At 39.0% G+C, this 26,533-nt stretch overlaps 1 protein-coding gene across 1 annotated transcript in view; it reads right to left on the minus strand.

Moving 5' to 3' along the window:
* Window positions 1-6,733: 6,733 nt before the first annotated feature.
* ERICH6 (glutamate rich 6) overlaps window positions 6,734-26,533 on the minus strand; it is a 46,219-nt gene continuing 26,419 nt past the window's right edge. The window contains exons 13-18 of the mRNA XM_060767720.2: window positions 24,664-24,752; window positions 14,829-14,974; window positions 13,092-13,177; window positions 11,039-11,197; window positions 9,540-9,771; window positions 6,734-8,239 (exon numbers count right to left, since the gene is read on the minus strand). Coding sequence (XP_060623703.2) covers window positions 7,979-8,239; window positions 9,540-9,771; window positions 11,039-11,197; window positions 13,092-13,177; window positions 14,829-14,974; window positions 24,664-24,752 — 973 coding nt within the window. The 3' untranslated portion in view covers window positions 6,734-7,978. The remainder of the gene's footprint in view (window positions 8,240-9,539; window positions 9,772-11,038; window positions 11,198-13,091; window positions 13,178-14,828; window positions 14,975-24,663; window positions 24,753-26,533) is intronic.

The raw sequence follows: 26,533 nt of genomic DNA on the forward strand, positions 1-26,533 counted from the left end.
AACATGTCAAATGATTTCAACTCTCTGCCCTAAAAAATAGGCTGATACGCTGGCACAAGATTAGGCAAAATGTGGCCATTAGGCACGTGGTCAAATATTTTCACAGGTTTTTTTTTAAAGCAGTCCAATTGCTTGACATGCTAATGCAGGCTGCTGGGGAAGGCACACACTAGGATGCAAATTGACCTCCTCCTCTTTTGCCCAGCATAAGGTTATGTTCCCATAGAGATTATGGTTAGCTGGGGCACTCTGCTCCATTTAAGAAGAGGACCACCAGCAATGCCAGAATCTTCCTTCAAATGTGGCACAGATTATGGTTTCCTTGCAGAATTCCCAAGAGCCTTTCCCAATCTGTAAAAACACAATACTCATTTTGTGGCAGCCTTGCTTAGCCATTGACTGTAAATGATAATTCCATAGGTAATATAACCTTTAATCGCTTTTTAAAATATTTGTTAATGTAACAGGTATGTTCTATTATAATTTGTGTTATGTTCTTGAAGTAGAAGGCAAGCCCATTTGTTATGGAAACAAGTCTGCCTGTTTTGTACACCTAGTGCCAGCATTTATTCTTATTATCATAGTGTGCATTGGATCCTTCCTTTTTTTCTCTAGCAGAATTAGAAGGAATACAGCGTTCCTTCACTACTTCGCGGACTCGCTGTTTCGCAGGTTTTTGCCTCCCAGTTTATGAATGGTTGCCATTGCCCACTGTGGTGTTTTAATCCTGCCTCCTGGCAATGATGGAGTGTGGAAGAGGTTTCACCCTCCCACTCGGGGGAGAGGCAGGCAATCAAGAGAGATTGCAAAACAAAGCAGAGATTGCAAGCAAAAGAAAGGTGCGTGGTGCCTTTAAATCTCTCCTCACTTCTGCCTCACCCTTGGAAAGCGATATACATATATATAGCGTCCCTACTTTGCGGATTTTCACTTTTTGTGGGTCGTCTTGGAACGTAACACCCCCAGTAAGTGAGGGAACACTATAGTCACTTTTTGGTGAGCTATTCACAATTAAAATTTAAAACGGGAAATGCCCTGGAAAAAGTAAAAGATAAATATGAAGGAAAATTGCCTGTTGAGAACTTTTTGCACTTTCTTGTTCTTCAGTACGTTTTTAGTGTTTTTGGTAAAGGCAGTGAAATATTTCCTTTGATGAAGGATATTTTAGACCCACCAGGTTGCCTTGTTATCTTTCTGGAAGAGGCCAGTTTCAGATATTAACAGTATTCTGCCAGCTCTAGAGGGATATTCTGTTATGTTGCTGCAGTTGTAGGTAGAGGGTTACATGGTTATTGCTGTTAAAGCTATCAACTCTAATTGGGCATGAACAGACTTAATCCAAACCATACTAGATACGTAATAGCTTATACTTTTTTAAAAAATTGTAGGAACATCAGACATTTTCAAATGCCAAATAAAGTTGATCCTTCATTTTCACATCTTCATTTCCTAGCTTCCAAATAGTTTAGATAACCCTATTCCATAATCCCACCTCACTCCTTTTTCCAAAAACATTAAAAAGGCATCTGAAACATCTTCAGCAATTGCTAAGAAAAAGCATTACTAAGTTCTTCAGAATGTCCCTATGCACCTTATACTGTAGTGTCTTTTCTGTGGTCAGAAATAACCAACCTTTTCAAGGCATAGGTAAAACCCCTAAAACATACCAGCTGATTCTCTGTAAATTGCTTAGAAACTATTGAAAGGTACAAACACCTTTAAAACACTGTTTGCAGAGCTGTTATTGAAACCCTAGTGATGCCTATCTTGGGATGGTCAACATACAATCAGAATCTGCAATAAATGTGGACTTAATGAATAGACTGTTTGGACAGAGGATAAATTGGCATCGTATTACAGCAAGGCTAGGTTAAAGCAGTTCTGTGTGGTTAGCTAAATATAGCAGTAAAGCACACTTGTGGCTGTGAGTGGTAGCTGTCTCCCTTTTAAAGTTATTTTATATGTATTCATCATTCCTCAGAACATTTTGTCCAAAGAAGGTGAATGTAGTTTTAACTGATTCTCGCCCTTAAACTCATGCAGGCTGATTTTCTGCTAAGCACCCAGTTTTCTCTATCTAATCTGTTTTTCTCTATTTTTTTCTCTGCTGGCAAGAACCACAAAAATGAAATGTTTTTCAGTTGATGTGTATTTTCCTCAAACTAAGTTCAGGCAAACCTTTACACCTGACTCTGGCACAACTTTAGAGAATGTAATTGAATCCCATTACTTTAAATAATTTAATTGTGCATTGAGAAAAATTGATCTCTTTGTGACACTTTGAACTGCTTTCTTCTTCCTTAGTTAAATAGCTATATTGAGCAGTACTCTGGTTACACCCCGTATAGACAACTGCAGTGCGCTCTATGTGAGGTTGCCTTTGAAGACTGTTCAGAAACTTCAAATGGTCCAACAGGCAGCAGCCAGGTTGCTCACCGGAGTGGTGTATGGCAACTTCACTGGTTGCCAGTTTGCTACCGGGCACAATTCAAAGTGCTGGCTTTAGCCTATAAAGCTCTAAACGGTTCTGGTCCAGCTTACCTGTCCAAACGTATATCACCCTACGAACCATCTAAGAGTTTAAGAGTATCCAGGGAAGCCCTGCTCTCAGTCCTGCCTTCTTCGCAGGCACAACTGGCAGGGACGAAAGACAGGGCCTTATCAGTGGTGGCTCCTTGGTTGTGGCGCGCCCTCCCCAGGGATATTAGATCAGCCTCCTCCCTCTTGATCTTCTGAAAAAAGTGAAACGGTGGCTATTTGAACAAGCCTTCAGAATCTAATGCAACAGTCAAACACGGAATTAGGCAAAAGTGAATACTGGAACGGCTCAGACAACGATTTTTGGATAATGAGACTAACAATGAAGGCATTGGCTTCATACGTTTTTAAAGGTTTTATTAAATGTACTTTTAATACTGTTAATTGTATATTGTTTGGCATCGAATTGCTGCCTGGTTGTAAGCCGCCTTGAGTCACTTTCGGGTTTGAGAAAGGCTGGATAGAAATATCGGAAATAATAAATAATAGTGAAAAAAACCAGGTATTTTAAAGTAGTGTATATACCCAGGTATTGTTGAGACCACTGTCCCCCAGCTCCGAGAGGGCTTAACTCACAATATCTTCATGACAACAGGCTCTCTTGTGGGTCCTGCCCCCCCCCCCCCACATGTCACCTTTCTTTCTCAGAGGCATCATAGAGGGCCACTTCAACTAGCAACAGCCTTTGTGGTACAAACAGGCAGACAAACATACTTTGACATTTATATATATAGATAAAAGATGTACATTTGGGGCAGTTTGAATCTTACATTTGCTGCCCAAACCCCAACTACATCAGTCCTCTGCATCTTCCCTACTTCTGCTGTAAATGTGCTGATGTCAATAACCAGCAATATGTCTAATCTCAGTAACAGCTGAAATCACCTTTTTCTACCTCAACTTCCACCACTGTCTCAGGTCAGGAAGCTTTATGCAAGTTAGTTCATCTCCCTATTACCCTCACGTTTATAGAATACATGTCTGGATTTGATTCCTAACTAGTAATTAAGACAGGCATGGGCAAACTTGGGCCCTCTGGGTGTTTTGGACTTCAACTCCCAGAATTCCCAACAACTGGTAGGCTGTTAGGAATTGTGGGAATTGAAGTCCAAAACACCTGGAGGGCCCAAGTCTGCCCATGCTTGAATTAAGACCAGCACTGTTCAAAATGTTGCTCTGTATCCTGATTCACAAAGCCATTGTGTACCTGATGGATAAAACATGGAACCATGATAGGTGGCAATGGCTCTTATTTGAAAACATTTCACTTGTGTGAAGCAACCTTTTATTCATGAATTTGGTATATCAATGGAGACTAAGGAAACCTTCAAACTGAGGTTTCATGGTTGCAGAGAAAGTAGCAAAGGTGGAGTTGTTCAAGAGTGATTGCTTCAATAGTGAAAAAACATTGGATGAGGTAGTAAGCTGAGCAGGAACCAAGTGAACTGCTGTAGTTACTATATTGCTTTCGTCTCCATGACTCATGAGACAAAGTGTAAAAGCCATAAGTCTTAAACAATTGGTTTTTTATTGATACTGATAAACCCACATCATGAATTCTTGTATAGCTAGAAAAATATAATAGAAATACCATATTAGTTTCTCAAATCTGTGTAAATCTTCATTTATGTAAGTTAAAGTAATTGACTGACATAAAATGGGTTTTTATAGGGGACTAGTAGATGTCAGATCGATAAGAAAATGGTACCCTTTTAAAAAGAAATTACAACTATACTATAAATCTTTACATGTTTTACACCAGCATTTGATCTGAAAACAAGCATAAATTCAGTTGCTATCCCGACTAGAGTTGACCCACTGAATGAATGAGAATTTGGTAAATCAGTATTCAGCATAAATTCCATTCATGTGGTATATCTTTTAAATAGGATAAGAACATTAAAATGGTGCATTTGCAACATCTTCTCACACTATAACAAATCTTCAAAGCTAACAGGGATAATAAAGCTTCAACTCTGTTGAGCTTTTCTGTTTATATGCTGAGCCATATGTTTGACATCCATCATTCACTTAACGGGAAAAGCCTATTTTTATTATAACTGCAGTATGTTTTCCTCCCAGGATCAAATAATCAGTGGCCTCATTGACATGTTTTATATTTTAATACCCTCAAGACATTGGATCGTTTTCCTGCATACACAAAGCAAATGCTCTTACTGCATGCTCATTTGGAGATGCCTAATGGAGTGGGGTGGGATAACATTATATCTGCTCTGTTTGCTAGTCCATCCTTATCTTTCTGCGTCAAAGACAGGTTCAGAAATTGATTAAACAAGCCTTCCTTCCTAGCTATTTCCTCCTTTCATCCTGGCAAATGAAATCATTTTGCTGGAAGCTTTCAGCGGACAGGACGTGGGTCTCTGTGCATCCTCAAACACATCTCTGAAGGGAAGAGCCTGTATCTACTTAGAGAAAACAAGAAGCTGGTAGCTGCAACAGCATTAGCAAATCCTCTCTGGACAAATTTCCCATCAACTTGAAGAGAATCATCTGAGAGCAGAGCAAGAATACTATCCACTAGGTTTTTATTTTTGCTGTGACCTCGGCAACTAACAGAAGTACACATTTGTTTTCAACTTGATGTTGCTTCTTGTGGATTAAATATAGATTGCGTGTGCAGGAGACACCTTAAACCCAATGTTCTTCTCAGTTTAAAGAAGATGCCCTCTATTGCATATGCAGTGCTACACGTTGCCTTGAGTATCTGCATCCCATCTACCAACCTACTTGTCATCATTGTCATCTGTCAGCTGAAGAAGAAGCGACCAAGCAGAAACTATGTCTTCATACTTAATTTAGCAGCTGCTGATCTGCTGGTTGGTGTCATGTGCATTGGGGATGCTTTGGATGATGCAACGGATGCACTATTTGACACAAGTCTTTTTCTTTGTCTCTTGCGGATCTGCTTGAGCATTACTCCTTGCATTGGCTCCATCCTCACCTTGCTGTTGGTGTCTCTGGACAGGTACTTAGCTGTGAGGTTGCCTCTTCATTACCCTACGCTTATGAACAAGAAACGTATAATCTTCTCGCTTGTTGTCGTGTGGACTATTGCCTTCTTGGTGGGACACCTGCCACTGATGTCCCCAGAACTGCAGCAGAGAAATTATACAGGGGGTCACTGTGGGCTTCTGTCTGCTGCTCAGAATGAATACTTATACATAATCTGTTTTGGTATTTTTGTTCCTGCCTTGCTGACCTTGGTCTGTTTGCATATCGCAGTGGGTAGGATAGCATATCTACAGCACAAGCAGATCCAGCGTGCGTGCTTGCGCGCAGATACCTTTATTGCTCATCTTCGCCATTTCAAAGCCTTGAGGACTGTCCTTATCATGATCATCTGTTTCATCGTTTTCTGGGGCCCTTATTACCTGGCTGCCATTGTGAAAGCTATTTGTACATCTTGCACCGTGTCCCCAGTGTTGAAGAACGTTTTGTTCCTTCTTGGAGAAACAAACTCTCTGATCAATCCTTTTATCTATTCATTGTACAGTAAGGATATAAGAACTCAGCTTGCCAGGCTGATGAACTGTGAAGGGAAAGGACAGATAAAGCCCTACAGGTCTTTTGGCCAGGTAGTGGCCCATTTCAACATCAAAAACCATAGTGATTCAACCTCTGGGAGATCCACGAGACAAGATTCATCTGGGGATCAAGAGTCTGACTTACCTCCTTGCAGTACAGTGTTCTCGATTTCCTGAACCCAGGCAAAATGAGCAAGAAAGCCATGAATAAGTGGATAGTTCCTGTATGTTGATGATCAATGAATAGATAAAATTGTGGACCAATATTTTGGATGTATATTTCATCTTCTGCTCTACTGGCTGGGTCAGCCATTGATGCAAAAAACACAAAGATGGGTTCAATAAGATGTAAATAGTTAGGGTATAATGAATAGTATAAAACTGGAAAAACAATGATTGTCTTATAACACCTGTACCGTTTGGAAACTGTCGATAAGCAGCCAAAAGCAGGATATTTTCCTACATATGACTTGAACACAGTGTAAAGCATTAAAAGTCTGTCTTCAGTTTCTTCGATAAAGTCCTCTTTTTCTTCAGAAAACAATTGAATCAGGTATGTCTTTGGTAATTCCCTTTTCTTAAAACAAAAGTGGAGACCAGGTGCTTTGTCCTACAAGACCCATCAGCACTACCCAGCATAACCTATGGTAAGAAATTGTGGGAATTGTAGTCTAAAACATCTGGGGATCAACAGCACCCATTCCTGTGTTGAGAAAGACAGATTAAAGCTAGCTTTTTCTCAGGCTGATGTTCAGAAAGGTGGTCCTGACACAAACTTGTTTTGTGAGGGAAATCCCAGTTGTAAACTATATGCCTTGGATAGCTCTCCATTAATAAGGAATGGTTTAATCTTAGTGAGTGATTTTATAAAGAACTACTTGCCACCAAAAACCTGAAGTATAGTTGGTTGTAGTGCAGTGCCATCTGTTAACTCTTCCCTGCATCAGATTATTTTTTGTCAAGTAACTTGCTGGCCCCTAGATGCAAACTATCTGCATGTGGTAGTTTAAAAGGAACATCAGATACAGCAGGAAATTGGTGAGTTATATCTGAATCCAGTTTTGGTTTCACTGAATAAACTTAGGCCAAACTAGCAAACTCACCTTCAACCGACCTTCAGCTATATGGGGATATTACTAAGAGATATGTTCCTATTTTTTAAGTACAAAAATTATTTTTAAAGAGAGAAAAACCTAGGAAATGTACTTGCTAAAAGTAATACTAAAACATTCCTTCAGGTTAATTTTATGCCTCGTCCATCTTAAATGGGTAGTTATGATTACACACTGGAACTCTTTCCTCATTGCCTTATTTGGCTCTTTCACTTATTGGCTCTAAGACGTTTTGCTGAAACACTGACTTCTGAGGGCATTTAGAATTAACTCTGAGAATGTTCTTGATACTTGATGTTCTTGGAATCCCCGGTGGCACAGCAGGTTAGAGTGCTGAGCTGCTGAACTTGCTGACTGATAGGTTGGCGGTTTGAATCCAGGGAGTGGGATGAGCTCCTGCAGATAGGTGCAGCTTCTGCCAACCTAGCAGTTTGAAAACCTGCAAATGTGGGTAGATCAATAGATACCGCTTTGGCAGGAAGGTAATGGCACTCCATGCAGTCATGCTGGCCACATGACCTTTGAGGTGTCTATGGACAACGTCGGCTCTTTAGCTTAGACTGAATGTTAGACTAGACTGAATGTTAAGGGGAAACCTTAACCTTTACCTTATGGTCTTGATATTGCAGGAAGATACCAGATTGTTTATCTTGTTTTCTGTCCAAGATACATAATATGCTTATCAAATATTTCAATGTGATCTTCTGTTCATACAGAATCCAACATAGTTATACATACGTCTCACAACAATGAAGCTAGCATCTTCATATAATTTGATGATGATCAGGCTGGTGAATTTATTATTTCCGTAATTAAATCGTCCAGAGCTGTGTTTATTTCACAGTCTTTGCAGAGGTTTGTTAATCTTGCAGCCCATTTCAAAATGTATGAAGGGAGCTGGACTTTTGGCCCCCAGTCATTGGTAGGAAAATCTAAGCATCCATGCAATTTTGCAAAGATACGGAGAATTTTGATTCTGCTGGCAAATAGTAGCAAATCATCTTCAGATACATGCTTTGGCCACGGATGATGACCAGGAAGTAGCTTTAAGGAAACAAAAAGCAAGAAATGAACAGTGTTTTAAGGCTTCTGTGCTTCAATAACTTGCTTAAAATAAAACCAGAATAGCAACACATTTTAAAAAGCAGAATGTTTCTGATGTGGAAAAGGCTGATCTTCCAATCATTTCCTGGTGAGTTTTAAGTTATCTAAAATTCATAAACCCAACAAGCCAAATTGATTTATAGACATAGCCATCAATGTTCTTAAAGGTACCTTGAATAAACAACATATAATTAATAAACATCATATTCCTAACAGCTGATGGGCACATCACATTACATCAACACATCTCATTTGGACTTATGCTAAATTCCTAAAATTCAGAATCGACAAAACTTTAGTCACTTAGCTATATTGATAATTTAATTAGGTGTTTTAACCAAAAGCATCACATTCAAATGGAAGGAAGGCATTGCAACAGGCACACAAATTTTTCCAGAACTTCTGCAGAAGCACTTCTTTTTAAAAAAAATATATGGATGAGCATCTTTAGGTATTTTCAACCTGAATGTTTTACATACAATAAACACTTCACTTGTTCTGTTTCTTGATGAGACTTTTTTTCTATGCATTTCTATTGTTTAGAAAATCAACTCATGTGAAATGAGATGCTGGAGAAAATAAATACTATAGACGGCTGAAAAAGACAAATCGGTCTTAGAACCAATAAACTCTGAACTCTCAAATTGATGACTAAAGTGAAGCTTTTATACTCTGGACATATTTATTTATTTAAAATGTTTATATCCCAATCATCTCAACCTCCGAGAGGGACTCAGACATATGAGTCAATGTCACGTAGTAGAAAAGATAATGCTCTGTAAAGTAGAAAGCAGGAGGAGGAAAAAGAGGGAAACCATGACTTGAGTTTGCAAGACCTGAACAGGGTCCTTGATGAGTGGGGGCTCTTGGAGGAATCCCATTCATAACAGTCACCATGAGTCAAAGCAGATTTGACTGTTAATAGTAAATATTCTGTAGAATCAAGATGAACAGCTTCTAGTGATCTAGGGTTAATTTTTGTCCTCTGACAGATGGGACAAGATGTCCCATATTTCTTTCTCTTTGAAAGATATTCCATTCTCCCACATAGTAATCCATCACAACCTCTGAGGATGCCTGCTATAGATGTGGGTGCAGCGTCAGGAGAGAATGCTTCTGGAACATGGCCATACAGCCTAGAAAACTCACAGCAATCCAGTAATCTTTCATTGCTTGCCCAATTATGGCGTAATTATACACTTTACATTCCCACCACCCCCTTCCCTCTAAAATAAAGTACCTGTACTTTTGTTCCGATGCTGATTTTTGCTTGCTTCCCCATTGCAAGAAAAGAAATGGCTAATTTGTCTTGTGTTAGTATTCTCACACCAACGTTCAGGTTCAAGGCAAGAAAAACTGGTTTAAACGATGCTCTGGGACTCTTCTTCTGCAAGTTATTTGGCCAGATCCAGGCTTTCACTTTGCTGCCATCTTGGTCTGAATAATGGCCTCCACGAATTGTTATATTAATCCTAAAGGTGGAAAACAATTATCTCAGGAAAGCTTTAGATAGGAAACAAGAACGACTACAGCCACAGATCTACCTATGTCCAAGAATGGGAAAATGCATAACATTTGGGAGCTAGAAGTCAGGAACATCCGCCTGTCACTTATATGTGTGGATGTGGTTCGATATTCCTTTGGGTCATTACATCTTCATAAATGGACCTGTGCCTGCATGAATTAGAATTGTGCAGTTGTGTTAACATCTGTATCCAGCAGAGTGCTGCTATTGTTACTATGGAACGGAATGCCCAATATGCAATGGGTGCTTATTAGTGTCTCTTTATGCACCTTTGCAATTCCATAAAGGTATTTGTTAGTGTTTCTGCTATATAGCTAGACACAAAGCTACATAATGATAATATATGATTCCAGAGGTACTTTCTGGGCATTGCTGGAGTTGGAATTCCTATACTTTTCCAGTTTTCATAGACCCCTCCTAAAATTTACTTAACAGCACCAAAGCAACCTTGCATGACCATTCTCTACATCGCAACGAGGATCTGAGAAGCGTCTGGCAATGCCGCCCCCCCCCCCCCCCCATAAGCAGAAGTGCTGATTCCCCACTGATCTCAATGCTGATACCTTCATTGTGTGTATGAGTATGGCTATGGCTACTGGAGGGGGGAGAAATGTGTTGTCAGATGTGTTCTCCGAGGCAGCTGCAGGGCTTTAAAGTAATCCAGGAGGTGGCATTTACGCTACTCTGCAATGCTGAACTGATGCCAGATTTAATATATCAATAACCTACAGACATTGAATTTCATCATAATGCTCATTTCCCTCCTGCATCAGACCACTTGCTTATGCAGTCATCCCATATAAATGTTAAGATCACTATCTGTTTAGCTGAATAATGTTTAATTGCTTCCATAAGTGTAACTGTGTTAGTCTGTGGCAGCAAAAATAGATATGCAAATCTTCATAAATGTTGTTCTCACAGGTGGGAATGAATTACCATTTTTCTTCCTTCTGAAAGGATGTGTTCGAAAACTATGCAATTTTCCAAAACTCTTTGGGACTTAGTGCAAAGAAGCACATGTGGACTTTTTATGTCCAAACCCAGCATAGAAATCATGTTTCCTGTGCAAAAATCCCAAATGTGTGGGTTTTCTTTCCTACAGAATACATTCTCCTCCTCAGCACATTAAATGGCACTACTTTCAAAGTTTAGGACTGTACAATCCAGCTTGCCCCAGGCTGAATTTTCCCCACATTAACTTTAAATCAACTTACCACACATTTCCATTTGGATGATAGCAAGTCCCTCTCCCACTTGAATCAAACACTGCTTGAATTTCTGGATTCTCGGACTTGTCTTCTTGGACTATACAAATGGTGGGTGCATTCTCCTTCTTTGGTATAACCATTATTGCCAGATTTCCAGATGGATAGCTGCTTGCTGATAAGGCTTTTCTGAGTTTTTGACTTTCTTAACAATGCTATCACATTGTCAGGGCATGTGGATAGTTTTGATTAATTTGTTCTTTATGTTTGCACAGTCTTAATTAATCCAAATGCTTGGGGCCAGAAATATTTTGGATTTTGATTCCCCCCCCCCCCACTAGATTTTGGAACACCTATATTTGCCTGCAGTGAATGAAGGGAGGTGGGGGGGGGGGGGAGGGATTTGTACATAATGTCCTGGCCTTAATACACTGAAAGAGATGCTCTGGTTACCATCCTGGAGATAATTTAAATTTGGTTGCAGAATGGAAAAGCCTTCCCTGTTGTGGGACCCACCACATGAAATTATCTCTCATTGCAACTAAAGTGATTCCAAGCTTTGGGTGTTTCCATCATCAACTAAATATATATTTGTATCCCCAGGGATTTTTCCAATTAGATCCAATTTTTCCTATTGAGAGAGTCAGCTAATTTAATATTTTTACTTTATTAAATTAATCATTTTATGATTCTTTTATGGCATTTAGGTACTGGTTTCTCTGTGCTTTATGGCATTTAGGTACTGGTTTCTCTGTAACCACTCCAAGACTTTCAAAATGAAAAGCAACACAAAATGTTCTTAAGTAAATACGCTGAAAAGTAGCCTATAAGTAGCCTATAAAATAAAGTTCAACACATATATCTATGGATTTAATATCCAATGTTTTGCTTACCATACTACAAAAAAGAATATCCTCCCTCTTGAGAAGTGTTTGTAGGTCACAGAACCATAGAATCATAGAGTTGGAAGAAACCTTGTGGACCATCCAGTCCAACCCCCTGCCAAGAAGCAGGAACATTGTATTCAAAGCACCCCCGACAGATGGCCATCCAACATCTGTTTAAAAGCCTCCAAAGAAGGAACCTCCACCACACTTGAAGCTATTATTCCATGCCCTAGTCTTCAGGGCAGCAGAAAGCAAGCCTGTTCCCTCCTCCCTGTAACTTCCCCTCACATATTTATACATGGCTATCATCTCTCCTCTCAGCCTTCTCTTCCGCAGGCCAAACATGCCCAGCTCTTTAAGCCACTCCTCTTAGGGCTTTTTCTCCAGACCCTTGAACATTTTAGCCACCCTCCTCTGGGCATCTTCCAGCTTGTGGACCCCTGCCTTAAATTGCGGTGCTTAGAATTGGACACAGTATTGCAGGAGTGGTCTGACCAAGTCAGAATAGAGGGGTAGCATGACTTCCTTGGATCTAGACACTATACTTCTATTTATGCAGGCCAAAATCCCATTGGCTTTTTAGCTGCTGCATCACATTGTTGGCTCATGTTTAACTTGTTGTCCATGAGGACTACAAGATCTTTTTCACACGTACTGCTGTTAAGCCAGGCATCCCCCATTCTGTATCTTTGCATTTGTCCATGTTGGAGTGTCTTGCATTTGTCCATGTTGAACTTAATTTTGTTAGTTTTGGCCCATCTCTCTAATCTGTTAAGATCTTTTTGAATTCTGCTCCTGTCTTCTGGAATATTGGCTATCCTTCCCAATTTGGTGTCATCTGCAAACTTGATGATCATCCCTTCTAATCCTTTAAAGGTCCTTTAAATCCATTATGTGATATGCTTTTCTCCCAGATATTGTCAAATATAGGGTTCACTATTATCCTTTTTTTTTTTTTTGCATCGGTGTGTGTGTGTGTGTCTTGAAACATATCTCGTGTGGAATACTATGCAGCAAATACTAGACACAGTAATAGGCAAAGTAAGATGTAAGGGACTAAAACCTGGATGAAGGAACGTTTGCTTGCCATTCCAAAAATTATTTTGTTGCCTTAGTGCCAAGTCTGCTACTACAGCGCTTTGCACTCAACCTTGTAGATGAGCATAAAAGGATACAAGATTTGAGCTGTGCCATTTGGAAACATTGTAAGAAACTTTACGCCATTTTTGTAGTATTGTTGTAAAAACTGGTTTTTCACTAACTGCACATGAAAGAAAAAAATAAGAGGTTAAAACCACAAATCAAAACAAAATGTAATCGATTAAATAGCAGATTAATAGAAAATAGATCAAAGTGTTAAATTGTAGTAGGTGAAAAGGATAAAATTAAACAATAATTGATGGCTTTTGAAAATGTAATCATTGGTGCTACCTTTTTCAAACCTTCTACCTCTAAATAAATAGAAATGTAATGTACATTTGTGGGATTAACATAACTCAAAAAACCACTGGATGAATTGACACCAAATTTGGACAAAATACACCTATCAGGCCAACAAGTCACCATTACTCATAAAAACACAGCAAAACACAGCAGAAGAGGCTTACAAATAAAAAATACATTACAACGCATGTGCAAAACCACATACACACACACACACACACACATATATACACACACAGGTGTAGAAAATTAGGTACCACCTTGTGTGGGGAGGCTAAATTAACTATTTTATGAGGCCATAAAAAAGACTCCAGCAAAGCACTCCAGCAAAAGCATGCGGGGAATGCGGAAATACTTCATCAGTGTTGCAGATGGACAATGAAAGCGACAGCTCCCCTGGCGGCCAGAAAAAGTTAAATAGCCTCTGTGTATGTCTGTATAAGTTGTATGTCAAAATTGGCATTGAATGTTTGCCATATATGTGTTCATTGTAATCTGCCCTGAGTCCCCTGTGGGGTGAAAAAGGTGGAATATAAATACTGCAAATAAATAAATAAATAAACAAACACACACAATACACATACACAGACTGGGCCACAGCAACACGTGGCAGGGGATGGCTTGTAAGCCAATAAGTTTCTAGCTACACTGGATTTTTCCCAGTTCTGTAATCCTGTAGCCTGGTGGTTGGAAAACCTTAGATTTTGGACTACAACTCTCAGAATCCACTGGAAAGCCATTTTCAAATTATGAGAATGGGCTGGTTATATTATCTTTTGTCCTGCTGAGGTTAGATGAAAAAAATATGTAGATCAGAGGTGGGCAAAATGCAATATTGGGGCCAGATATTGATTTTGTGGCCTTTGGTCTCTCCAGGCTCCACAGAGCAGCATTTTTCTAGAAACAAGAAAGTGAATTGTTTCTTTTGGATGCCTCTATGAGAAGCAATTCACTTTTAAAATAGGTTTCATGTTCCTGCCACTTGCACTAACATAGACATGTACACTTTTGCAGCCACCAGTTCCGGGACTGGACATAATTTAAGACTTTCAAGATGACTAGTTACATATAACAAATATAGATAGATAACTGGTTATTTCAATGCTCCAATACTTTCGCCTTAATGAATCCAGCTTTAAATGGTACGAACAGTCTGGGGCTACAACTGGTGGTGGTGGAACTGCAAACATAGGTGCCATGGTGTTGGATGATCATATTATCTTGGACACAACATGTACAATCACTTCTGTATACTAGCAAATAGCTTTTTATGTACCATTTAAAAACTTAGACCAGACCTTGAACTATGGTGTTCAAGAGACCAATCTTCTCTTGGAGTAGTAACTCTGCCTGATGACTGAACTTTGTGAGTGATGTAAGAACCTAGGTCTGTAGGAAAGAGCTCCATCCTGGAAGCAGAGAGTCGAGGGGAAGAGAAGTCCCAATAAAGGAACTGTCCAGGTGCTTACCTTTCCACCGGCTAAGGTGAAATCACAGTAAGAGATACTATAGCTGACATCTTGGGTCTCTCTCTTATCAGAATATTGGATAGGAATCCTTGTCCAGACAGACTCTTGAGACAGGGTGTAGGAAATTGTTTTAAGTTGTTTATTGTCTAAGGAAACAAAATTGTTACACATGTTATTAAAGCAAGGGTATTCATGTTAGCAGATAATTGAACTCAAACTTTTGAAGATATGCATTAAACATTCAGAGCTGTTAGAGCAACTGAGGAGATCCACTGAAATCACAGAATGATAGAATCACACATTTGGAAAGAGTCATTCCATTCAATCCCTTGCCTGTGCAAGAATCTACTGCTAAAGCAACCCTAGGTGGTGTCCGTCCAAGCTCTGTTCCAAAATCTCAAAATGAGGCGAACCCATCATCTTCTGAAGTATTCTATTGTACTGTTGAACAGCTCTTGCAATTAGGGTGGTTTGCTTAATGTTTGATTGCAATCTCCACTCTTGTAATTTGAACTCTCTGGAGCAGTAAAAGCAAGCCTGCACTTTCTTCTACATGACACACCTCCAGATAGTTATTAGTGATTATTGTATCACCTTTTTGGCCATCTCCTTCAACTATGTTTTGCAGGTTTAGGTTTCTAAACAATTCACCATCTGGATGAATGCACCATCGTCTAACACATTCCAGTTCTGTAACCCTTTTCTTAAACTGCAGTGCCTAGATCTGGACACAGAACTACACATGATGCCTAACTAAAGAAGGATAAAAGTGGTATTATAGCTGAATGGGACTTAATTAGCCACTATGTACATATGTTCCATTGATTTTAATGGATTCACCACAGCTAGGACAAACGCTGAATTAGCTTATCAGGTTATTTCACTGTAACATTAAAGTGGGGAAATTACAAGAAGTGGCATTCTTTTGCCAAAGGTTGTGTAAGTACTAATAGAACAACTAGCAGTTAGAGCAAGTATAGGGCAGGGGATTGGCCAAAATGCTAAAAATGTGAAGGAAGAATAAGAATGGCTTTAAGATCACATGTGTCTTTGAAAAATGAGGCCCCTGCAATGTACTTGCTGTCTCCAGATGTTTGCAGAAGCAACTCATGCATTTTTGCTAGAAAAAAGGGGCAACTTTGGGAAATTCTGGATTCAGAAGTGGCTCTTTGTGTGTAGCTCTATAAGTCCCCAGGGTCGCATTTTCCCACTCCGTTCCTACTGTTACAAAGTGGTAATGAGTTGCAAACAGATTTGAACAATAGCTTGCACAACAGTTTGTGCAAGCAGAATGAAAAGAATGGCTTAATTTATGTATTAATTAAAATGTTTATGCCCCAACATATATCTTCAGGGAGATAGGGCGGTTAAAAATAAAGTATTATGATGATCATCATCATCATAATCACAGCACCTCAAGGCAGTGTGCAAACAAAATGGAGCAGCTTGGTACTTGCTGAATGTTACAGCCTTCGTCTATTTGAAAATCTCTGATTTTTTGGTACAACTTTTCAGAGTGAATTCCACTATGAGATGAAACTTTACTGTTAAAAAATTAATAACAAATATACTCATTATAGGAAAGCATAGCAATAGCATAATGCATTGAATCCATGTCCAAAATAATGCCACCTTCTCAAATAGGTTAGCAAGTTTCTTAAAACAATTCATAATATAAAATTTAAAACTACAAGAATGAGGTGAAAACCAAATGAAAAGACAAAGGAACTATTGTGTTATTGTACAAGGAATTAATCACTTTATCTTACAACACAAAAACAACCCTTATAGAAACAAGAAAAAAAAACTTTAGCGACAAATTAATTAGGGCTTTGATTGACAAAATTCATAAAATTAAACATATGAGGATCAAAGAAACCCAAATGAAAATAGTCTCTAAATGGTATAGAACCCACCAACCCCCTTTCAATTAACACACATAATGGGAAATATTTCCAGCAAGTGTTGGCATAACTGTGGGAGGTTAGGTTCATTCTCCCACATGGGGTGGGGCTGCAGAAAAATTCAGAACTATTATAGTAAAATAAGAGATGTAATGGAAGAAATAATACAGAAACAATTAAAGTGAGATAAAGCCAGATTTGCCACTATAAAGGCAAAGGACAATAACAATAATTGGACAGAAATCCTAAAATATATGACAGCCGCAATACAGGTTACAATAGCCTGAGGATGGAGAGACAATATAAGATGGGATTTAGAAACTTGGTGGGCTTATCTATCGGAATACATAATCAATGAATTCATTAATCAAAAGAAAAAATAAGTATATAAATAGTCATACAGAACAAGACTAGTACAAGAAATGGTCTGTTCTAAATGACAAAATAGATGGAGACAACAGATATTGCATTATGAATCAGGCTTTCCACACGGTGGAAGGGAAAGTGTGGGTGACAGGTGATACACATCTAAGGAATGTATAAAGTTTCATTTAAGGAATATTTACTTTTGGAATAATGTATACCGAGATAAGGCTTCTATGGCAAAAGTTTGTTAATTGACAGGATGTAGCAATTAAAATAAATTTAAAAAAAAGGGGGGGGGAACCAAGGATCTCATCACACTAGAGAATGAATCCACTTTAAATCGGGTTGCTTCTTCCTGCAGAATTCTGGGGTTTGTAGTTTAGGGAGAAGCCTTTAACAGCCTCACTAAACTACAAAATCCAGAATTCTGCAGGAGACAGAAACCAGATTTAAAGTGGATTCATTCTCTGGCGTGATGAAGTTGCAAGTGGCCAACTTATAGCAGAATTCACCAACAACATTACCAGATAAAAGGCAAGTTCAAAATTACATTGTAAACTCAAAGGACTGGATAAATTATCAGTTCAGAATCCCAATTAAAAAATTAAAAGGACAGAAATTAAGATGGAACACTCATGCATTTGCAACATAGTAACTAGATAAAAACCAAGTAAAAAATTACAATGTAAATTGCATAGGTTGGATATATTCTCAGACCAAATGCCAAATAAACAAATGAAAATGAACAAACAATAATAAAGTTTTAAATGAAGTTAAATCTCAACAGTAACTGATTGCAAGCCATGTTCATGGGACTGATGCACTCTCAGAGAAGTTCAAAATATAAAATTGAAACAAGGAAAACAAAATTAAGAATGAATGCCTCAATTATTGCAAATTACAGCAGAACCAGATAAGTTTGTTTCAGAAATTACAATGCAAACTCTTCTGTTGGACAAGATTTTTGGTTCAACATTTTAAAACTGTATTATTACAGTTTTTAAAGAATATCCAAATTAGCACAGAACACAGCAGCAATATAATGGAATTCATCATTGGAAAAATAGCTTGAACATTTAATGGGCTGGAACAGTTTTTAGATCCATTCAATACGTAGAATTAAAAATTACAGCTAGTATTGCATAAAAAAATCTTCTACATTTTCAGTCTGTCACTCAATTTGACAAAGCATAATTGCTTTAAAAGTGCTCAGTGGAAAAAAATCAAAAAAATATTGTGGTTGCTTTGGTACTGTTTCAAAAATGGAATTGGCAAGCTAGAACGGCACATGGTGTTTCCAAAGCTATTAGATCTTCCTTTTAATGCCTGTCTGGTCCCTTGTCAAATATTAAATCATGATAAATGCCATGGTTCACCAAAAAGGCTTAAAATGTGATTGATCACCATGCAACTGTATGTCACCAATAAGGAAGCATGGTCAGTCATCCACATTTACTGGGGTCAGCAGAACAGAAAAACCTCAAAGAAGGAAATGACTTTTTTTTTTACCTGAAATAACACCAGTATTAATGTCTAGGTCATCTAGTACAACTCTATGGTTAACTTCTCCTGGAAACTGAACATAGAATCACATTGGAGGACTTAAGAGATTTCCCCGGTAACACAGCAGGTTAAACCACTGAGCTGCTGAACTTGCTGACCGAAAGGTTGACGGTTCAAATCCGGGGAGCGGGGTAAGCTCCCGCTGTTAGCCTCAGCTTCTGCCAACCTAGCAGTTCAAAAACATGCAACTGTGAATAAATCAGTAGGAACCGCTTTGGCAGGAAGGTAACCACACTGCACGCAGTTATGCTAGCCACATGACCTAAGAGGCATCTACGGGCAACGTCAGCTCTTCAGCTCAGAAATGGAGATAACCACCACCCAGAGTCAGACATGACTAGACTTAATGTCAAGGGGAAAACTTTATCTTTACTTTAGAAAAAAATTGTAATTACATTCATGAACAATCAAATCCACAAAAGTCAAAACCACTAATTGGAGGGACTGTAATGCATTTCATCTAATGAAAACGGGGCTGTGATCTCTTGGTATGAAACTCTTCTATATATTTCTGGAATACTCATATGTATTTTGCAATTCTATTTTGGGTGTGATTGGGGGGGGGGGGGTCATCATTTCTTTGATTTTGTGCATTTGTATCTGGCCAGTAGAGGGTGTTTCTGGTTCAGTGTTTACATAGCATCATTCCAAGGTGTCCCTTACAAATCTTATCAAATATTTATGGATCCATAACTTGCTGATAAGATTATTCTCTCTCCTTCCAGGATCAGTGCATTTTCATAATTAGGCCAGATTTATATTTTTCAGAAGCTTTAATGCAAGAGTATCAAACTCATTTTCCTGGAGGACCACATCAGCCTCATGGTTGCCTTCGGAGGGCTGTTGAATCTGCGCAGTAAATGCATTCACCTGATCACTACCTTTTGGTGCAAAATAAGTAGTTCTGAGGAATCTAATCTTATCAGATTTCTAAACAATAATTGATTCATTAAATTCTTTACTTTTTTAACCCTGGATACCTTTCTCCAATGTCCCAAACAGAAATGGCAGCCACTTCTGTCATGAGACTCCACCCCCCAGACACCCCCCCCCCCCAAATTTTAAGTCATATTGTGGCTGATGGGGTGAATACTGATAACTTCAATTTGGTAACATTTTGCAGATGGATTTTGACAGATTACTGATGAGATGGGACAAAAGTCACGTGATGGGACCTGTTGGAAATCATTCTCAAGCATTCTCTGAAATGGAATATTTCCTAATGTGATGGAGTCCCAGGTTGATTACTCCTTATCCAAAATTCTGGAACCCAGAATGCTCCAGAATCCAAAATTGTGAACATTCGTGACTGAAATAGTGACACTTTTGCTGTTTGAGGATTCAATGCATGCTGTTTTCTGCAAAAAATATATTTTAAATCAGATGTATAAAGTTTCCTTCAGGCTATTTGTATATGAAATATGAATGAATTTCATGTATAGGCCTGGAGCATGTCTCCAAGACATCTCATTATACATGTATATGCAAATGCAGGCATTCCAAAATCTGAAATCCAAAACACTTCTGGTTCTCAGTATTTCAGATACCAAATCAACATGTACTGCAACAGCATGGAACAGAAGTTTGGGGCTTTTGGAGGATGGGCTTAAGCAGTTAGAGATCTGTCTCTACCAGTGTCAGACTCCTGTTGATAGAATGGCGATATTTCTGCCAAGAACAATGCCAATTGATTCTTTATTTGTGCATAGTTTTGCTGAGCCAGTGTCAATGTTCTTGATGCACACATCAATGGACATCCATCCAATGTCAGTGCTGACCCAGCAACTTCAGGCAAGTCTGCTTGAAATGCATTTCCTTACTATCATCAACATGTGGCTCCTCAGGTAATAACATCTTTCATGTTATTGAATGCCTTGTCTAACTTTTTGCTCCAATATCACTTCTTGCCTTTCTTTTTCAAATCTTTTAGTGATCTCAGAGAAGCTATGGTTTGTGGGTCAGTTCAGCTCTTTGATGACTGACATATATTTATCATCTTGTTGTCCTTAATAGTGTATCCATAGTATCCTCTAATTTTTGCCCATTTGACTAGCAAGAATGTGTAAAGCGATTGTTCATATGGCATTTCATGCCAAGAAGTCCTTGGGTGAAACAGAGCTTCTTTCATTTTTCCTGAGTGCATGTGTGTTGCAGGTGTGCACAATTTGCACTTTTGCCAGAGTTCTTGGTTGTTTTATATGAAGAGGGGCAATTGTCAGAAGCTAGGACATGACAATATCTCTCCCTGCAGAAAATCCTGGAAGACTACATCTCCTTTTAAAAAGTTGATTCCAAACACTCTCTACAGCAGTGGTTCTCAACCTTCCTAATGCCACGACCCCTTCATACAGTTCCTCATGTTGTGGTGATCCATTACATTATTTTTGTTGCCACTTCATAATTGAAATTTTGCTACTGTTATGAATTGTAATGTTAATATCTAATATGCAGGATGTATTTTCATTCACTGGACCAAATTTGGCACAAATACCCAATACGCCCAAATTTGAATACTGGTGGGGTTGGGGGGATTGATTTATCATTTGAGAGTTGCAGTTGCTGGGATCTATAGTTAGCCTACAGTCAAAGAGCATTCTGAACTCCACCAACAATGGAATTGAACCAAACTTGGCACACAGAACTCCCATGACCAACAGAAAATACTGAAAGGGTTTGGTGGGTATTGAGTTTTGGAGTTGTAGTTCACTTTGAGTTTTGGAGTTGTAGTTCATCTACATCCAGAGAGCACTGTGGACTCCAACATTGATAGATCTAGACCAAGCTTGGCACAAATCCTCAATATGCCAAAATGTGAACACAGGTGGAGTTTGGGGAAAATAGGCCTTGACATTAGGCCTTGAGATTTAAAGTTCACTTACAACCAAAGAGCATTCTGAACCCTACCAATGACAGAATTGGGCCAAACCCAAATGATCAACAGAAAATACTGTGTTTTCTGATGGTCTTTGGTGACCCGCCTGGCACCCCTTCATGACCTCCCCCCCCCCCCCCAGGGTCCCAATTCCCAGGTTGAGAAACGCTGCTCTACAAGATATGTTTTTGTAACTATTTTAGGCTTAAGGGAGGTCTTTTTTCACACCAGGAAGTGACTTATAAATATTAAATCCCACAGCAGCTTTGTTTCTATACTGTACAAGACCTACTATTTGGATCTGGTTTTGTCACATTTTTATTTGTGCTTGGAAATTATTTGTGTACCCTGGCCATTTTGATGGCACTGTATAATGTATTAAACTCTTTTCTGTTAATAATGTTTACTGTATCTCTTTGGAGTTTGATCCCAAGGGGAATTGTGGCTTTTAGTCTATCATATGCACCTATGAAGGCAGTCTTAATTGCAGCTCTGTTACTCATGCACCAGTGGATTCTGCCAGGGCTGGGCTCCTCCGACAGAAACACTTCCTCTTAATGGGAAGTGTTTTTCTTAGGCCTCAATGCATTCTGCTTCATATATATTACATGTTCTTTGCATTGTTTCTTCCCCAGGCTGGGTAGATTTACCACTGGAGGTCCATCTTATGATGTTTTGTCCTATGCTTATTTGAAAATCTGGCTCTGGCCTGCAATTTCTTTCCATCCAATCTAACTCTCTGTAGTGCCTCTATTCTCAAAGTCCATGGTTACAATATTTGTAGTACTGGTTTTTACAGACCCCATGATTGAGTACATATTGATACCACACAATGTTCCCAGATTGGACAAAACTCTTTCACTGCCTGAGTCAGAAACAATAACCTTCCTCCAATTGCAACTCTGCAACTAAATACAGAGAAACAAATGGGAAAGTATAACAGAGCTTCCTCTCACCCACCTTCTGAAATTCACAAATTTGTCCCTCCAGGAAAAGAGGTATGCAATGCATGCTTACATTTTTAAAGTATGGGGCTGACTGACTCTATTTAAACATGTTAGTGCTGAATTAAGGATGCAACCTCCTTTCTAATAGGAAAACTTTGCTATCTTTCACATCAACGTAACAAGTATGTACAACATATGGCAAGCAGGTGGCATCTCACTATGCGGAATTGTCTTTCCTCTGATATCAAATCAGCATCGGCAATTCCTCAATTTGAAGACTTGCCTATTTTCACAAGCCTCCCAGGATTAATTCAGCTTTTAACATCTGTTATATGGTTAATATAAAAGTGGCAAGCTTACAGGTAAACATTAGGAAGCCAAAAATAATGATCACAGATGATTGAGATAAATTTGAAGTGGATGATAAAGACATCACAATAGTAGTTAAATGTTTTCAATAGCATGCTTTAGTCATAATTCAAAAGGCAAAGTATATGCAAGAGATCAGAAGAAGATGGAGACTTAGAAAGGCTGTTACGAAGGAAGTGGGTAAGATCAGAAAGGGTAAAGGCATACCAAAGCCAGGAACATCCGTGCCATAGTATTTCTGATTTCCAGATATGGATGTGAAAGCTGTACAGAGAAGAAAGCTGATAGGAAGAGAATCAACTTATTTAAAATGTGTTGGAAGAGAGTTCTGGTAGTTACTACAGATAGCCATTCAGAAATATAAATGATTTTGATAGCAAAACAAGCTGAAATGTCTAAATTGAAGATACCGTACTTCACACATATGATGAGATGACAAAACTCATTAGAAAAGGTGACAATGCTTAGTAAGGTTGAAAGCAGTAGGAAAAAAGGAACATCGCATTACAGGTAGATAGACTTAATCAAGAAAGACACTGATCTCAGTTTACCAGATATAACCCAGACTATTAATAACTGGTGGTGCAGTAGGTTAAACTGCTGAGCTGCTGAACTAGCTGACCAAAAGGTTGGCTGTTCAAATCCGGGGAGTGGGATGAGCTCCCGCTGTTAGGCCCAGCTTCTGCGGGAAGGTAATGGCACTCCATGCAGTCATGCTGGCCACATGACCTTGGAGGTGTCTACGAACAATGCCAGCTCTTCAGCTTAGAAATTGAGATGAGCACCACCCCGCAGAGTCGGACACAACTAGACTTAATGTCAGAGGAAAACCTTTACCTTACTAATAAGTGTCTTGGAAATCTCATTTATAAAATCTCAATGAGTCAAAACTAACTTGGTGACAACTAAGAACAACAAATCTTTGTTTTATGCACTATATTGGATTGTATGCTTGCTTATTGTTGCACACTACTTTGAAAAGGGCAGATATAAGTGGCTTATAAAGACTTGTAAACAAATATATTATAAAGGGTTTTCATGCTAGCTATATCTATTGCATTTTCCTAGTGCAAATGGAATTTCCCCCCAATCAATTCACATCTCCAAATTTTCCTCAAACAGAAAGAACATGAAAGTATTTTAAGAAAATAACAAACAAGGAAAAAGCAATTTTTTTCTCAAAATCACTTCTGAATCTCTAACTCTCTACAGTTGGGATCATCACAGCAGCTTCCCTGTTGCATGAAAAACCCATTATGTGCAGAGAATGAGAGCTTGGAAGCAGACCCAACATGTGCATAATATTGGATTATTTTCCACTGCACCAAAATACTCAAATTCTTCCATAATACCACAGCATAGCAGTGTGACTCCAAATTTAGTTGGAGATATCTGTGATAAAGCATAATTCTAGCACAGAGGTGAGCAAGCGCAGCTTATTTTGGCTTGTATGGCTGGCTGCAGTGTGGAATTTCTGGCAAGCAATCTGCAAAGAATGCTCCCACAAGTAACCATATGTCTGTTATCTTTCTGTATTCTTTGGGCCAATGTTCAGCCAGAACAAGAGTTTGGAAGGACAAAGATGTTTTGAAGGAAACCACTGCTTCAAGTGGTGTTTGGAAAAACTAAGAGTACCAGGGAGGCTTAAGTATCTGTAATATGGAAGCTGGAGTCTTGTGTATGTCTCATGGCTTTCACTTGCCCTGGCCCTGTTCCAGCACAAGAGTGAGTGGGACAGTTTTCCATTTCTATTATTTAAGCGCTATTTCTGCATTAATAAGTACTACTGCAAATACAAACTACATCCAACTCACGTTGTTCGGGACCATATACTGGAGTGATGTCTTTATTTTGCTCATTTGCCAAGTAGGCCAACTGTCTTGCCAATTGTTTCTCTTTCAGCCTGCAAAATCAAAACACAGATGGCATCTTTTCCTAATGCAGAATCTGAGTTTCACATAATCTTGGAGGCTCAACATAGATAACTAGCAGTTAATCCGTTTTTGTAGAAAAGCTTGCTTTGGAACACCCATTGCACCACTAACATCTCTTTTTTTTAACAACAGCATATCTGTCAAATTGTTGTATCAGTCCATGTGTATCATTTAGACAGACATTTAACAGGATGATAAAAAAAATCAAATCATCCAGGCGTCCCCTGGGCAACGTCCTTGCAGACTGCCAATTCTCTCACACCAGAAGCAACTTGCAGTTTCTCAAGTTGCTCCTGACACGACAACCCCCCCCCCCAAAATGGGGGGGGGGGGAGCTCCCCGTAAGTATCAAGATTTTCCTTTCTTTTAGTTTTGATTCCTCTGCATTTATTTATTTATTTCTAGTATTTATATCTCGTCTCGTCTCTACCCCAAAAGGGGGACTCAGGATGGCTTACATAGGCAGCAATTCGATGCCGTTACATGAACAATTAATACAATAACTATTTAACATAACCATCAAACCATTAAAATACATAAGATACATAAGCCATTAATTAAACAGTATAAAACCTTAATTACCAATAAAACCGTATCCTTATGTAAATCGTCTTTCCATTTCAACCAAAGTGCTCCTTTATGTCTGCTGACATAAAGGCAGATGCGTTTGGACAAGTAAGCTGGGCCAGAACTGTATAGAGCTTTATAGGTCAAAACTTTGAATTGAGCTCGGAAGTGGACAGGCAGCCAGTGGAGCTGACACAACAGGGGGTGGTATGCTCCCTGTATGTAGCTCCTGTTAGTAACCTGGCTGTTAGTAACTTGGCCGCAGTGGTCCACACTCTTGTTACATCTTGAATACTCTACTGCAACGCGCTCTAAGTGGGGTTGCCTTTGTAGACAGTTTGGAAGCTGCAAGTAGTCAAACGGACAGCAGCCAGTTTTCTAACTGGAGCGACACAAAGGGAGCATACAACTCCTCTGGCTGCCAGTTTGCTATCGAGCACAATTCAAAGTGTTGGCTTTAGCCTATAAATCCCTAAACAGTTCCAGTCCAGCTTACCTATCCAAATGTATCTCTCTTTATGAGCTGGTTAGAGCATTAAGATCGGCTACAGATAGGTCCTGCTCTCAGTCCCACCACCCTCACAGGCGTGACTAGTGGGGACAAGAGACAGGGCCTTCTCGGTGGTGGACCTTCAGCTGTGGAACTCCCTCCCCAGTGAGAGCAGATCAGCCCCGTCCTCCTGTCATTTAGGAAACTCCTCAGTGTGGCTTTTCAAGCAAGTATTCAGGGAGTGAGATGGGGTAGTTAAGATATCTTCAGGATTGGTGCAATGTCGAATGTTTTATGTTCTATGTTTGTCTGTGTCAGATGTTTTATAGTTTATTGGTTTTAATCTACTGTTATATGTAATTTTAGTTATGTAATGCATTTTATATTATGAGGCATTGAATTGTACCAATTACTTTGTTGTGGACCGCTTTGAGCCTCCCCCCTCCCAAAGGAGTTGAGAAAATCAGCAAATAAATAAATAAATAAACAGAAATCTATTGAGGGTACATTTCATTTCAGGCACTGTTGAGTCCCCTGGGAATATTTTGGAATGGCAAAAATGTTAAGTGCATCACCAAAATAAGACTGATTTGTGCAGAGAAAAACCTGGGACCTCCTTTTTCTCATTTGGAGAGGATGTCAGATGAGGCAAATATATTCAGAGGTTATGACATTTGTTGCTGTACTTTTCAA

Source organism: Anolis sagrei, chromosome 3 (assembly GCF_037176765.1).
Source record: "Anolis sagrei isolate rAnoSag1 chromosome 3, rAnoSag1.mat, whole genome shotgun sequence".
NCBI classification, from domain to species: domain Eukaryota; kingdom Metazoa; phylum Chordata; class Lepidosauria; order Squamata; family Dactyloidae; genus Anolis; species Anolis sagrei.